Source organism: Antennarius striatus, chromosome 12, assembly GCF_040054535.1.
Source record: "Antennarius striatus isolate MH-2024 chromosome 12, ASM4005453v1, whole genome shotgun sequence".
In the NCBI taxonomy this organism is placed as follows: Eukaryota; Metazoa; Chordata; class Actinopteri; order Lophiiformes; family Antennariidae; genus Antennarius; species Antennarius striatus.
This window is the reverse complement of record NC_090787.1, coordinates 16,168,449-16,183,373: the sequence shown is the minus strand read 5'-3', so window position 1 is coordinate 16,183,373 and position 14,925 is coordinate 16,168,449. Positions and strand designations below refer to the sequence as shown.

The window sequence follows — 14,925 nt, the reverse complement described above, 5'->3', positions numbered from 1 at the left end:
AAGTAGGGAAACACGGGGCGTATTGTTCGCTGACTCACATGGACTGCAGCCATCGCTGGTATCAGGGATACCCAAGTAATCCCCCGACTCTTTCTGCACCCACCGACCCGTCCAGCTGGACCAAGCCCACAGAACAATTTTACCAGCTTTGAGAATTTTTCCATTTTCCCATAAGGGGATGCAACACCCCCACTGCCCTTCCAGCTGTAACACACATTGTCGGTGAGTTTGCATGGGAGCGAATCAAGACAGAGGTCAGGACGTGTGTGTGATTCACCGACCGAGTTAGACGCTGCTCTATAATTATACATATACAGGTAAATCAGATTAAATTGATATTTCAAATACCAGTAAGATGTAGGAGGTAGCGGTTTGACCATGGGAAAAACATCTTTTGTTACTCAATAGTTCTAAATTACAAAACATTGCTGGCATATGTTGCAATGAGGAGCCTGATCCCTGCCCCTGAGAAAATATGTGTTTCTCAGAGAAGTGGAATAAATATGAAAAGCTTTAGAGGAGATCTAATTGTTTCCTCCTCAGCCAGCCCCCAATGTAGGTTTCACAACAAGCCCTGATGGGGAACACATGTCTTTTCTGTGGTGACCCACAACTCTGGTCACATTTTTCCTACAGCCCTCTGTGTGACCATAAAAGTTCTTGCTTTCTGCAAATCAATGAAGTTACGCAAAGGACGTGAAGCATTCACACCTTATTTACCTCATGCTCTTATTCTAAGAAAACAAAGGAGGTAGATTTCATGTGGAATACATGTTGTTTTTCAAAAAGATGGGGGGAGAGAGATGGTTTGAATTATTGGCAGAAGGTATCCGCAGTAGAATAATGAGGAAGCAGTTCACTAAATTGGACAAAACATCTTTTTGCCCCAATTTGAAGTGATCACAGCCATGAGTAATCCAATTAGGGAACAGCCACAACATGAAACAGAATATCTCTGACTAATTCCTCCCTTCTCCATCTTTATTCCCTGTTTATTCTCCATTACACTCTGGCTGATGATACCAGGTCAGGTTAAACAAGGCCTACTTCCAGACAAAGCTGCACAATAACAAGTGTTGAATGTCGGTCCCGTCTAAACTTCTTCCTGCTGCGGGACTTGGCTGATAAGGTGACGGTGACACATCGTTGTCGCCGACAAAATGTAGTTTCTTCTATGAATCGTTCTCCTGAGATGCAAACATCTGTCCAATCACATGATCCCCACTCCCCTTAGCTACTGTTGCTGTGTTGCCGTGTCCGTCTCACGCTAGTGATGGCAGATCAACCCCTGGAATAACTTTCAATGCATATGATCTTTGATTAAAAAGCAGCTTCACAGTTGTACCAAACCACATGATGTTTAACTAGCTGGTCAATTAAGTTAACTAACAGTTGCTGGAGTGTAAATCTACACTTCACAGCGTAACCTGCAACCACACAAAATGCAGTCAGCTAATGAAACACGCATTTACCCCGAAAGTAATACTGTAGTAAAAATACCACTAGTGAGATTAACGTGTGTAGAGTTGCAGCCTAATAACCGTAACTTTCACTTTTCTCTTTAATTTTTGGTTTAAAAAATCCAACAATCCAAACTGTTCAAACCAAACTTCATAAACACATTAATTATAATAAAATAATTGCTGCTCAGGAAAGTGGTCCAGAAAAGAGTCGACATTCTCCTCCATGACTTTAATATTGTATAATTACCCTATCTTTAATATCAGTAAATGCTCATTACTGTGTGTGTGTGTGTGTGTGTGTGTGTGTGTGTGTGTGTGTGTTTGTGTGTGTGTATTCACTTAGGTTTGTGTGCTAGTGGTTCTGAGAGATACTTCTTTGTGCAGAGCTACAATAGTCCTCTTGTTCCAAAAACAGGACCCATGATGTTAAAATGCGAGCTCCAGCCTTTATAGGGTCTTAAAGCTGGACCACAGCTGGGTGCAGGACAGCAGGTCAGCCGCTGCTCTGACAGTAACGCAATGATGGGACCTCGTGACGCTGGTTTCAGTCATGATGGGGATGATTTGTGTCTCACAGCTAAACTGTACGCCCTCTTGTCCTAGTGAGGTTTGCATCAGTGAAGGAATGTCACACAGACATGTACATTTGAAGCTCCTTCAATTATCTAATTCTAAAAGGCATGATACGCAGGCTATGTATAAAACAATAGAGGTATGATCTACAGAACATTATTACTCCTTCACTGTACAAAATGTCTCAAAGCAGTTTATTCAATGAAATTAAAACGGGTGAAGTGACTTTGTTGTAAGATTTTTGCGTGATCTCTGTAAAAAGAATTTGAGTTAATGATGAGCTGAAATTCGAATGAGACCAAAACAGAGATGAATATTAAGACTTCAATTTTAAAAGGTGAGAAACCACATTTAATAAATGTTGGATTATTTCTACACATCTGCTGCATGTGGAAAGAGACAAAGGCAAAAGCTACTTTAGAAAGTGATTGAATGCAAATAAATGTACAGCTGATCTATTTCATTCTAAAGTACTTTTTACGGTCAGAATTTTTTAAAATTAATTTTGCTCATTCTCTAATCATAGATATAAGTTCAGTATTTATACTGATTGACTAACGTTCCAAGCGGCTACCAAAACCAACTCTTATCTATTTTTTTCACATTTTTATATCGCCACAGAAACAGATGTTTTCTCAATGTTTGTCTTCTCCAAGCATGTCCTGTTTTTCCTCAGCTTTCATTTTCACACAAGACAAAGCCAGCCTGTGATGCCCACAGAATTCCACTTTCCAACAATCTCAGGAAAAGTAAATCCTCTCGTCCAGAGCGTTAGTAGTAGTAGTAGTAGTAGTTTTTTTGCTTCTTTCCCCTACTCTCTCACGCATGTGCATAGTTCTTATAATGTCAAAGTCAAGGTGAAGGTGAAGGGTTGAAGAAAATACTACAGGGATGGTTGTGTCTGCTGATTGCACGTGTGGTTTAACAGAATGAAAACTGCCATTATAAATTATGTCTTCTTCAGGACCCTAAAACAAGCTGACATTCTTAGATTACCAGCAAATCAGTCCTGACACAAACTCCTCCTCCTCTTCTGACTTACAGCGATGAATCGTGTTTTAGCCAAATGACTGTGAACTGATTAAAACACAACTGTAATCAGAGGGTTCAAACCAGATTTGCATCAAAGGTTTGCAATAAATTATACACCCTATAATGCAACAGACAACTTTTCTTTTTTCCTATGCCATGCATTTGTGAGTTTTATGATTTGCTTTGAACACATTTCATACGGCAACAGGTTGTAAACCATCCTAAAAGGTCAGGATTCTCCAAACAAAGCCAGAACTTTGAAAACTGGCTGGACGGGGGCTTCTATCCTCGGTGAAAATATATTGGAGGGACTCTTTGATCTTTTGTAAATCTACAGCCTTCCTCTCTAAACTGTTATCCTGCCCCTGAGCAGACAGGAAAGCCCACCATAGTCATGGATACTGGGGCTCAGAATGTAGGTATGGACATGTTTTCATGGAAAGAGGAAATCTTTGCCATTTATAGCTATGTCCAAACACACAGATGATCTTGTTCCCACAAAAACAGAGACTGTCTATGTCAAGAAAAAAAAAAAAATCAGTGGACTGTCATTGTGCTCAGCTTCCTGATACGTGTGTCATTTCCTGCTCTGCTTCAGCGATGCTTCTGTCATGCACCACGCTGGAAAGGACAGCATCACTTCATCAGCATAGAGCCAATAATAGTTTCCCTACATGTCGTCCGTCTCCAGCTCGTGGTTTTGTCCTCTATAGAGGAAAAGGAGACAGCGAGGTTTTGAAAATGGATGCTACCGTACTTTAAGCCGGAGTTTATTTCTTCTCTAAGAAACTGCACCACTCCCTATTTCTGGTGACCAATGATGTAAAGACTTCAGCACAAAAGACATCATTATTCTGCTAAATGTGTTTTCTGGGGATAATTCAGGGTGTTTTGGGTTGTTTTTATCATGTTGCCCTGGTTTTTATTGGTTAGGGACACACACACACACACACACTGGCAAACTTTTTTGGTCCACCTGGGTTTTGAACCAGCCACCCTCTGGTTCCCAGCCCAGCATACTGAGTTACCTGACTTAAACCTTTTGAAAAAATGTGGTGCTTTATAAAATGTAAAAAAAAAAAAAAAGAAACAAAAAAAAAAGAGTCCAAACTGTAGAGCAGCTGAAATCCTACATCTGAAAAGAATGTTCAGACGTTCTACTTTGAAACGACATCAGTCGTTCTTCTCAGTTCCCAAATGCTTACAGAGTTGAGTTGTTAAGAGAACAGATGATGCAACGCGGCGGTAAACAAGATCCTGTCTCAACTTAGTAGAACAATGCCTCTGGCAGCAAATTCTAAATGAAGACATTGTTTTCAAAAACAAGCTTTCCTTTTTAATACTTAGATGTTGTCTTTGTGCTATTCCCAATTAGAAATGGGTTTACTTGCTGTTTTCTTTTACATTTTACAACGTGTCCCAACATTTAAGAACCTGAGCACTTGGACTCAGTGATGACGCTGCTCACTTAAAGTTTCCTATGAGGACATTAAACAGTCACACGCGTGTAGATTGGACCGCGGCGCCCATTTACATATTAACAACGGCCCAATAATCACTACAGCTGCATCTGGTCTCAGCCAATTAAAACAGCTGCAGTTCCTTGAAACATTCATCACCGTGACTTTCCTCTGGGAGAGAGATTTGGAAGCACAGGAGACACATGTAGAACAAGAGACAGAAGGATGAACATCTGTGAGAATCCGTCTCATATTCATAAACAACCACTTCAGTAGGGTAATGCTTATATGGGAAAAAAATGTTGGATCAAATCGTGCCCAAAACTCTCAAGCCTTGGAAAAATTAACAGCTTCAGAACGCACGCAATATGTCATAAACCTCATGTGATCCCTGGAAGAATGTTATCTTTCAGGAAAAAAATGTTTTCTACACTTTATTTGTAAGTATTTCTTGTAGTTTCTTGCTGACCACCTGCTGTCTTCACACCGCCATCATGTCTGAGTTATTGAAATCATTGGATGAGGAAGAGACGGGAGGAGGAGGAGGAGGAGAAAGGTAGTTTGACCCTGTCATTTAGACTTTGGGATACTTTAAATGTGGAATGTGGAACTTCCTCTCTCTGTCTCTCGGTGCCTCCTTCCTGTTTCCACAGTGAACATGCAGGTCAAAGATCACACCTACTGTAAAGTAGGTGTGGTAAATTCTCAGCAATTGTCAAAGTACAGTTACTGGACCATTCTTCTCTTCACCTCTGGATTTTTAAGATGCCTCCCTAAGGAGTTGTTCTCGCTGGTATGTGGGGAGGTTTTTAGGAGTCCATTTCAGTCCTTGAGTTTTCTGCACTACACGGCTGAACAGGACATTTATCAAGGCTGGTCCTCTGACACTTTAAGCACTGGGTCAAACCATTCTGTCAGTGCAGAATGGTTTGACCCAGAATGGCATTTCAGTCATCATTTTAAACAAAACCAAGGATGAATCCAAGGTGGGACAAACATTTCCAACAGTTCCAGCACCAAAACATTAAACATGATGGGAATTTTACTGATAATAATATATGGATTATATATGTTTAATTGATTTAAATGAATCATTATTAGCTATCGTTCAACAGAAAGTAAGACTACAGCCCCAGAGATGTCCAGGACACAGACAGAATTATTACAACTACGCTCAAAGCTCATGTCCAACTGCTAAACAACACCTTTCACCAACCTCTTTGATGAAATTCTTTTAAATATTTTATTTAGAAGTTTTTAACATTTTTAAATTGATTTTTTACACATTTCCTGAACTAATTTTTTTATTCTTCCAGTTACATTCATACTGAAGTTTGACAGGAGGAACTCTTTGGTTCAGGGAAATGGAAGAAAGTAGTTTCAGTTAAATATCAACGTTAATTTCTAACCTTTGCTAATATGCTGTCAATGTGTTTATAACTGTTGTATGAATAGTGTAGAGTTCAAAACATTGCAGTTGTGAGACCTGAAGTTCAACGACGTGATAACTTGATGATGGAGGCGACACGTGTCTGAAGAATAACACTTCAGTCATGAAGACCTTCAGTCATTCACTCTCAGCTTGTTATCTCTAGATGTTTAGTCTATGTCTGCCTCTTGATTTCACGCCCCGGGTCCTTTATTACCCCACACTCACTTCACCCTGACCTCTGCCTTTATGGAGGTTATTGGTATGAACTTCATCTCTTAAACTATAAGCACCTCTTAATAATGAATCACATGCTCCCCATGGCTAAATGGTCATGTCAGTCTCACACATTTACATGACCATTTTATATACTTACATTTATATACAGTATTTTCCGCACTATAAGGCACACCTAAAAACCTTTAATTTTCTCAGTTTCTTATAATCCAATGTGCCTTATATATGAAAAAAGTTTTAAAATAGACCATTCATTGAAGATGAGTTCTCAGATGTGTTTTATAATCCAGTGTACTTTATAATCTAGTATGCTTTATAATCCAGTGCACTTTATGAATTAATTAAAAAAAAAAAAAGGTCATTCATTGAAGGTGCGCCTTATAGTGTGGAAAATATTGTATTTATAATGCATCTTTGGGACTTTTCACACCACCAAATTAGCTTTAAAGTCAAGATCGCACATAATACAAAAATGGGGATTGGTACTAGCTCATAAACCTTATATTTAAAAAAAAGTACCCATAAAAAACAGTAACAGAACTCACCCTGGCACCTTTCTCTGGTGAACATTTACATCCTTCGCTGCAGTCTCTGCCTCCACAGGGGCCGCTGTGCTTCTTACCACCCTGTCAGACACAGTAACACACAACATGAAGGTTAAAGTCAGGTTACAGATGACACTAAACAAAAAGGTGTTATCCCCTTCATTTACATAGACACAGCAGAGATTTGTACCCATGTGTTGTTAGTCTGTTTTGTACACTGATGGGACAGACGGTTGTGTACTGTAGGTGTAACCTGCTGTGTGTGTTACACCCTCACACAGCCTCACACAGCATGAGTGTAAACACCTCATTTACACTCATGCTCTGTTGCATGAGTGTAAATTGCTGCACTACTGTACGTATATACTAGTGTGGTGTCCAGAAAGGATGCCTTGGATGTGCGTTGGATGACTCATAATGTGTCTATGAAGATCTCATTCATCAGACGGGCTCGGTCCCACCACTGATGGGAACAATTTGTCTTTGGATGTCTGCATACCAGCTAAACCACCCAGCGTCACTACTCAATCTGTGCTCGATGTGAAACAAGGACGCACAGCCAGTCAGGGGTCAAAGTGGACCTCATATGATCAAAGAAAGCAGCCACAGAATCGGGGTTTCCCAGCTCACAGGTCAGAGGTGACAGGGCCCTAAGCTAACTGAGATAATTATAAGACCAAAGAGAGTTTCGTGGTTCAGTGTTTTTGTGGTTAAATGAAAATCATTTGTAAAATCAAACGTTGAGTCATCTGACCACATTTTCTGGTTCATTATAAGAAGATGCAAAAAGAAAGAAAAGCTCAAGAGTTGACACACAACACTCGATAAACACATATCAATTTATTGACTCAAAGGCAACGCTGGAATAAAGGTATCATGAATCCAGATGTTCTTTTATTACATTTTAAGGTTAATAAGCAAGGTTTGGACCCTCCAGTCCCGTTTTTTGTGCATGTTTGAATGCATGAGAAGGAACAAAGCTTTTGCATAGTTCTGTTGAACTTTTCACAACAGAGATGACATTTACCAAACGCCAAAATTCTCAGCTTTAGGGAACTGGCTGAAACGACCCTTCAGTAGCTTTTCTAATTAGCCTTTATAAAAGCTGCTTTGACAGCAAACATACAGAGAGGCTCCATGTATCTAATTATGACGTCTCTCCTTGTGTATGCCTACGCCGTTCACCTACACAGCCATACCATAGACTGCTTAGGCAGCCGGCGTCTCAATACCCTCCCCTCTCCGTCGCTTAAAAAAAAAAGGCCACTTTACGCCGACAGCGCCAGCAAAAGGACGAAGCAAGAATTAGAATAATTCCCCCTCTTCGCCAACGGCAGATCTCTGCAATCTCTCGGTCACAATAGACACATTGAGGCCCTCCCCATGCACAAAGACCTTCTTATACTATAGAGACGCCATCCTTTAATGATCCCCTCTCTCCAAAACACAAAAGACCCTCTTCCTCTCCCTTGTTGAATGCACAAGGCTGCATTTCTTGGTTAACTCTCACTGGATCTGAGGGGTTCCTTTCAAATCACTGTTTGATACAGCTGTGATGTGCTGTTATGGGTTTAATGTAGCCGGCACAGTGCACACTATGGTGGCACATGCACTTTGTCCACAAACACCATTCTTTACACGTAGATTCCTAATTTTGCACAACTAACTTGAAAAAGGGCGATCCAGGTCCACCTTTCTCTGCAGGGTTAGTACCTCTTTAATTTAATTGGAGGAAACAGAAACAGAAGGTTATATCGTCATTAGAAGGATGTGAGGAAGTCACGGGATGACCTTTCTCCACATTGATGTTGAAGTCCAAAACAAAGCCATTAGACTGCGTCATCTCTCAACAGACGTACAAAGGAATGGCTCCCATAAAGGCAGTTACACATCAGGAATGCACCACCAGCCCTACTTTATACTTCGCAGGCTAAAATAGCTGGCGGCCGTTTTAGCAGAAGACAATAGGACTAAGTTACAGCATCCTGTTTTCTCCACCCACTGTCACAATGACCCCCTCATTAGCACAAACACCTTTCCCATTTTATTTGTATTCAGATAAATCATATTTAAAGCTGCAAGACAAAGCTTACATAGAAGGTAAGCCGCTCTGCAATTAAAAAAAACATCATCCAGTGTATAAAAAAAGCATGTTTTCACTGTTGACAGACAATGTTAGTCATAAATTAAAATAGAGCATGTATGAGACGCGTCAATGGGATGGTATGAGAAATAAGTTACAGGGTTAAGAGTGAAAAGGAACAGTCTTCCTGACCAAACTTTCATTGGAGCTTCATGTTTAGAAGGAAAACAAGATGGCAATTATTCATTGTGTACCATATTAGATCAAGAACAATAGAGGCACTTTGAACAAACTGTACATTATGGCAGAAATAGATATTACAGGCTATCTAAACCCCACCGTGTTGGTTCCTGCCGACTATTATCATAAATCTGAAACAGACTTAAGGCTGTAGCAATAAAGCACCGGCCCCCAGTCTTAACATTCTGTACAAACCTGACAGCTACCAGACTCAACATTTCATTTATGAGCCAAAAAAACACAGAAGCAGAATATTTCTTCTCGTCTGCATCACAGACGTGCAAATGAGCTGAAGTCATGCTGTAAAATACCATAAATATTAAATATATAGATATATATAATATCTTTGTGGCGATAACTCCAGAAACAGTGTGTATGACATGAAGCTGTGGTCATAAAGTGATTTGTGGCTGCTCTTCTGAAGGTCTCATGTGTTTATTCTCAGTGATCTGTGGATTCTTTTGCGGTTGTCTGTTCTTCTTCAAATCTAAAATAATAAAAGTAAAAATGATCTCCACTTAAAAAAAACATCCACCACTTGTTTCCATACTATAAATTAACCTGTGGATGTGTTTGCCCGACACAAGGAACATAAAAAAAATGTTCTGCAGTGAATAGGGAAGTCCAGGCTGACCAAGTGTCAACATGGTGTTTTCTTCTTAGGGCCAAAATAGTGAGTTTTATGTCACTGTGAAAAAATAATGAAAGAATATTTAAGCAATTTTTAAAAGTTGTTTTCGAGTGTGCACATATTTCCTCTTATCCACATCCCAACCCACGGGAGATACCGTATGCATGTGCAGGATCGCTTCCTGTATCAGTAACCTTGACAACACAGATACCCATTTAATTAAAAGTCTTAACTTTTCAAACCTTCAGTTCCCGGATCTGAAACTTTCTTTATTCGGTTCCCTTCGATTAGCTCCAGTAGCGCTCCAGTTGTCTCTCTTTTTTCACATAACTGATGTGATGTTTGAAGATAACCGAATATTCAAGTTCTTAGAAGTGGTCAAATTGATGATTTTCCCAAATGAGGAATAATATTTTTGTTGCCTCCATCTTCTTCTGCATTGATTCCCTCTCTCATAATGTGCAACAAGTCCTTTGAAAACCGTGAACAGTAAAAGAGTTAAAATGTTAAAACAGCTGGGTCAACAGCATTCTTTCTCACGCTCAGTTTGTCCCCTGCCCTTTTTTGTTATTTTTGTTATTAAAGAAACACATTGTGTTGATTTAACCTTTAAGACAAGTGATGCTGAAAGTTGTGGTTATTTATATATCTTATTATAGTTTTTTCTTGGTGTATTTTGTCATCAAGAAAAGCTTAACCCTTTTTATCATGATATAATATGATATGATATGATATGATATGATATGATATGATATGATATGATATGATATGATATGATATGATATGATATGATATGATATATGAGCCAAAAGAACAAACAAGGCAAGACAAGACATAAACACAATAAAATACAGATATAAAAATAATAGTAATAAATTCAAATGCAAATGAATGCTGGATAGATGGATGGATGGAAACAATCCATGCATTGAATAAAATGCCAGACACGAACACACAAGCATTCATTTACCGACAAATAAAAAGTGTAAAATGTAGGTCAAAGCGGATGTGTCCATAAAACACCAATTGAATGCAAAGTCAAGCTGCACCTCTATCAAATGAATTAAAATACAGGGCATGAAGAAAAGAAGAGAGGAAGCCGTCCATGACGTTGACACACAGCTGTACATTCCACATCCCTTCTGGTGGATTAGTCACTGGAGCATTATTGATCCACACAGATTATGATTATTAATACAAATTACCACATGAACAGATGATGGAGAGTTTAGCTACTTAAAGTAGATTTATCCTACTTTCCTCAGTGTTCTTCAAAGCTCTTGAAATATCAACACACGTCTAATGTAAGGTTGCTATTTCTCATGTGCTGTTGTTTAAACATTCAAGCATTAACTGATGACACTCAAAATGACAGAAAGATGCCATAATCACTCTGAACAGGTGAAGGAATTGACAACCTGTCTCCTTAAGGAGGATTCTCAGCTTTCACACAGGAAACAAGACACTGAAGTATAAACAGTGCTTGTGAGAGACCCCCTCATGTTTGAGGTATCAAATGAACACAGATCAGAGACAAACACAGGTCACCACCAGCGTTTGATCTGAGATTGCTGGTGAAACGGTTTCCACCCTTCACTGAAGCTCAATAGGGGGACATTATCAGAAGAAACAGAGCACGGAGGTGTGAACTATGTCTTTTGTGAAAAGTGATGAGGCCCCTATAAGACCCAAAGGTAACCAAATCCCACCAAGAGGACAACTGTCACCATACAAGAAGAAGTGGACTGGCCTGGCAGCAACTGCCGCTCATCCCTTATGAAGGATCCGACCTATGACCTTTATGTCTGACCTTGGACAAGAGATCCATTCCCTCCACTTCATACTTCATTTTAATTTTTATTTTGATAAATCTATCTATCTATCTATCTATCTATCTATCTATCTATCTATCTATCTATCTATCTATCTATCTATCTATCTATCTATCTATCTATCTATCTATCTATCCATCCATCCATCCATCCATCCATCCATCCATCCATCCATCCATCCATCCATCCATCCATCCATCCATCCATCCATCCATCCATCCATCCATCCATCCATCCGTCCATCTATGCTAATAAAACAGTAAATAAAGAAGTGTACAGCCTCAGTAGAGTGTGTGTACGTCTGACCAGTGTGTGTACGCCTGACCAGTGTGTGTACGTCTAAACAGTGTGTGTACGTCTGACCAGTGTGTGTACGTCTAAACAGTGTGTGTACGTCTAAACAGTGCTGGTCTCATACTGTAACGTAACAGCTGCCCCCTTCAGACTGATGATGTAGACATCAACTAGAAATTGCAAACTCGTTGAACTGAAAACAGACTACATTCAACACGAAGCCCTGGTGGGGGTTACCATACGTCAGGCACATGTCAGTGAGGGAAACATGCAGGAAGTGTGATGTCTTGATACCCGAACTATGTCTCAATGTCAGGGTGTCTGGACTGGGTGAGCGATACTCCCTTTGCCAGCTGGGAACCATCTTTATAACGACAGTAGGCAAGTAGGCCAAGAAGTAACCAGACTGAAATATCTCAATAATTACTTGATGACCATGGAATTAAGTTCAGGCACTAAAACTCTTGACACTCCAAGCCTGAAATGTTAGGGGTCCCCACAGCTGGTGCATAATGCAACCCTTGGATTGGCAGGAACAACAGCGGTGATGAGGTTTCATACCAGAACATCGTGAATGAGATGGAGCTCAGGAGGCTAAGCTCTTGTTCTACATCCTGATTATCAACTTCTATTCCTTCTCTCACTGCTGGTGTCATTGTCATTACATTCATGTCGACACCAGAAGAATGAAAGTACAGATAGAATCAGCTGAACTGAGTTTCTTCTGCAGGATTCTCGGCTCAGTCTTAGAGATGGTGTGAGGAGCTCAGACGTCCAGCACAGAGCCGGCCTCCCAAGTGCCTCCAGGGCACCTCCCTTTGGAGGTTGTCCAGTGACAAGGAGATTCTGGTGTTGTCCCAGAAATCGCTAGAGGGATTACATAGCATTTAATCTGGCATGGGAATACCATGGTATCCCCCAGGAGGAGCTGGGAAATCTAGCAATTTAGTCTGAAACCACAGCTGCCCAAGTCCATACAGGAGGAAGGAAGAATGGATGGATGGATGTACTTTGTGTTTTATGCCAACAAGTCAGTGCTAACATGCTAAAATATTGTGTGCCATGTACAGTATATATGTTTGATTTGTGACCATGTTAGCATGCTGGTGTTAAAACGCCTATAGATTTATCTTGTTCAAAATAATCTGGTATCTGGTAGCAAAAATTGTTCCACTTTTTAAAGGTGACATTTGTTTCATTTTTCAAACTATTTAAAAGTAAAACTGTCTTTGCTGGAGGCATTTTATGTACTTCCAAGTTTTGTCCTCCCATGTGAATAAACAGATGTTGGCGATGATGTGATTTGTCCAAAAGTAATGCAGACCCTTAAGCCATGGTTGAAGGCTTGTTCACTAAGTATGTTGAACAAAGTATAATTGAGACCACCACAGTTCTGAGTCCTCATGTAGCCTCTGTCCCCTGTAGGGAAACCAAGACAGCATAAGAAGGAATTGTTTGAGTATATTTTTACTTCTCTGGATTAAATTTGCATGTTTAAAGGAACTCTGTGAGTGGGGAAGAAAGGCATGAACTCAAAACCACAGAAGTCTCTGTGTGTAAACACCAGTTGGTGACAAAATCATGCGAGTCATTGTTGCTATTGAGCTTTGTGACTCATACATAGCCTGAAAGAAATGTTTCCCTCAGAATGTCAGGACCATTGTAAAGTAAGAATACATGGAAATGCTTCATCACTTTTACACTTTTACAACACTCCTTAAAGTCATTTTCTTTACACCTTATAAATGAGGTTTCCTCTTGAATTAGCCTGTCAGGCTCGTGCGTACTTTTCATATCAGTACTTTCATGTAACCTTTTAACCAACTAACCTGAACAAACCCTTAAAAAGAAGACCAGCTTTTCAAGACTTTAGATTTCCCACACAGTATCGGATTCCGATAGTAGTCTGACATAAAATTGAATAAAATAATCTTAAAGCAAACAGTCAGACACTAGTCAGAAACAAAAGCAACATGAAATATGTTTGTGTTGTGCAGTTTTTAAAAGTTGAAGCAAGACTATATAAGATAACAGATGTCAAAAAGCCTTTATTTGGGGTCTTTGCACCAGTCATTATAGATCTCAGACTTTTTTTTACTTTACATATATAATATCAAACAAACATTTGGACATTGTTTAAATTTTTATTGGACCCTATTTTTGCCCCACATCACTTTTTTTGTTTTTAAAATTTTATTTTAACCTTTCATCCAATCTAATGCTAGCTATTTCTGAGCAAAACATAATCCCCTTGACATTTCTTTCTAAGGATAGGCAGAATTAAAATAGACTAGATTGATGAGGTGACGAGCAACACGCGACTTCTGCCCCAAAAACTGAAATCCGCACGTCATACTTGTTTCGACCTTTTGGTAGCAGCGTCTTATTGTGGTTCATGATGTGCTTTTCCTTTCTTCATTAGGATCGCTCTTTTATAGCACTGAGCATTTTTTTGTTGGAGGGACAGCAGTGAATGGAAACTGTGGAGACATAGAGACGCAATCTCTGCTCTGAGAGCAGGACATGACTGTGAAAGAGAACATGAACTAGAGCAGAGGGACCTGAAGAGGCAGGGTAAACTCCCACCGTGCTCCTCTGGCCAGGCTCCAGTGTAAACACAGCTCTGGTTTCTGCCCCCAGCCACAAACAGCTGGACCTTCGCTCTCCTTAACTGGCCTCGGGTCACATGGATTTTCAACCCTATTTCCCAGTGGCCCACATTTCTAATCAATGCTTCCTGTCAGAGTCTGGGTTAAACGGAGGAGAAATTAGAACCAATTCTGCTTTGGACCTTGTGCAAATGGTCCAATCTGTCAGATCATTTTATGTTGATAGAGATGTCCTCTAATCAGATGACCAATGGGATCCGGATGGGAGGATCTATTTGCACAGAACCTGAACATTTTAGAGGTCACAGAGAATTTATTTATTGAGAAACTTTGAGTAATTAATGCAAAAAATAATACAAATATGAGCCAAATCCTCCAAAATGCAAGTAAAATATTAAATGTACTGCATAAGGTAGATTAAGTACATATGAAAACACCCTCATTTGTGCTGCACTCTTTGAACAACTTGTAAGAGGATGGTGCCTTGCTCAATGGCA

General features: G+C 39.8%; 1 protein-coding gene across 3 annotated transcripts in view; it reads right to left on the bottom strand.

Annotated features, from left to right (window-relative positions):
- Window positions 1-14,925, bottom strand: part of col4a2 (collagen, type IV, alpha 2) — a 53,347-nt gene that overhangs the window by 30,877 nt on the left and 7,545 nt on the right. For all 3 annotated transcript variants that reach the window (XM_068328442.1, XM_068328444.1, XM_068328443.1), the window contains exon 4: window positions 6,740-6,820. In XM_068328442.1, the coding sequence (XP_068184543.1) occupies window positions 6,740-6,820 (81 nt within the window). The remainder of the gene's footprint in view (window positions 1-6,739; window positions 6,821-14,925) is intronic.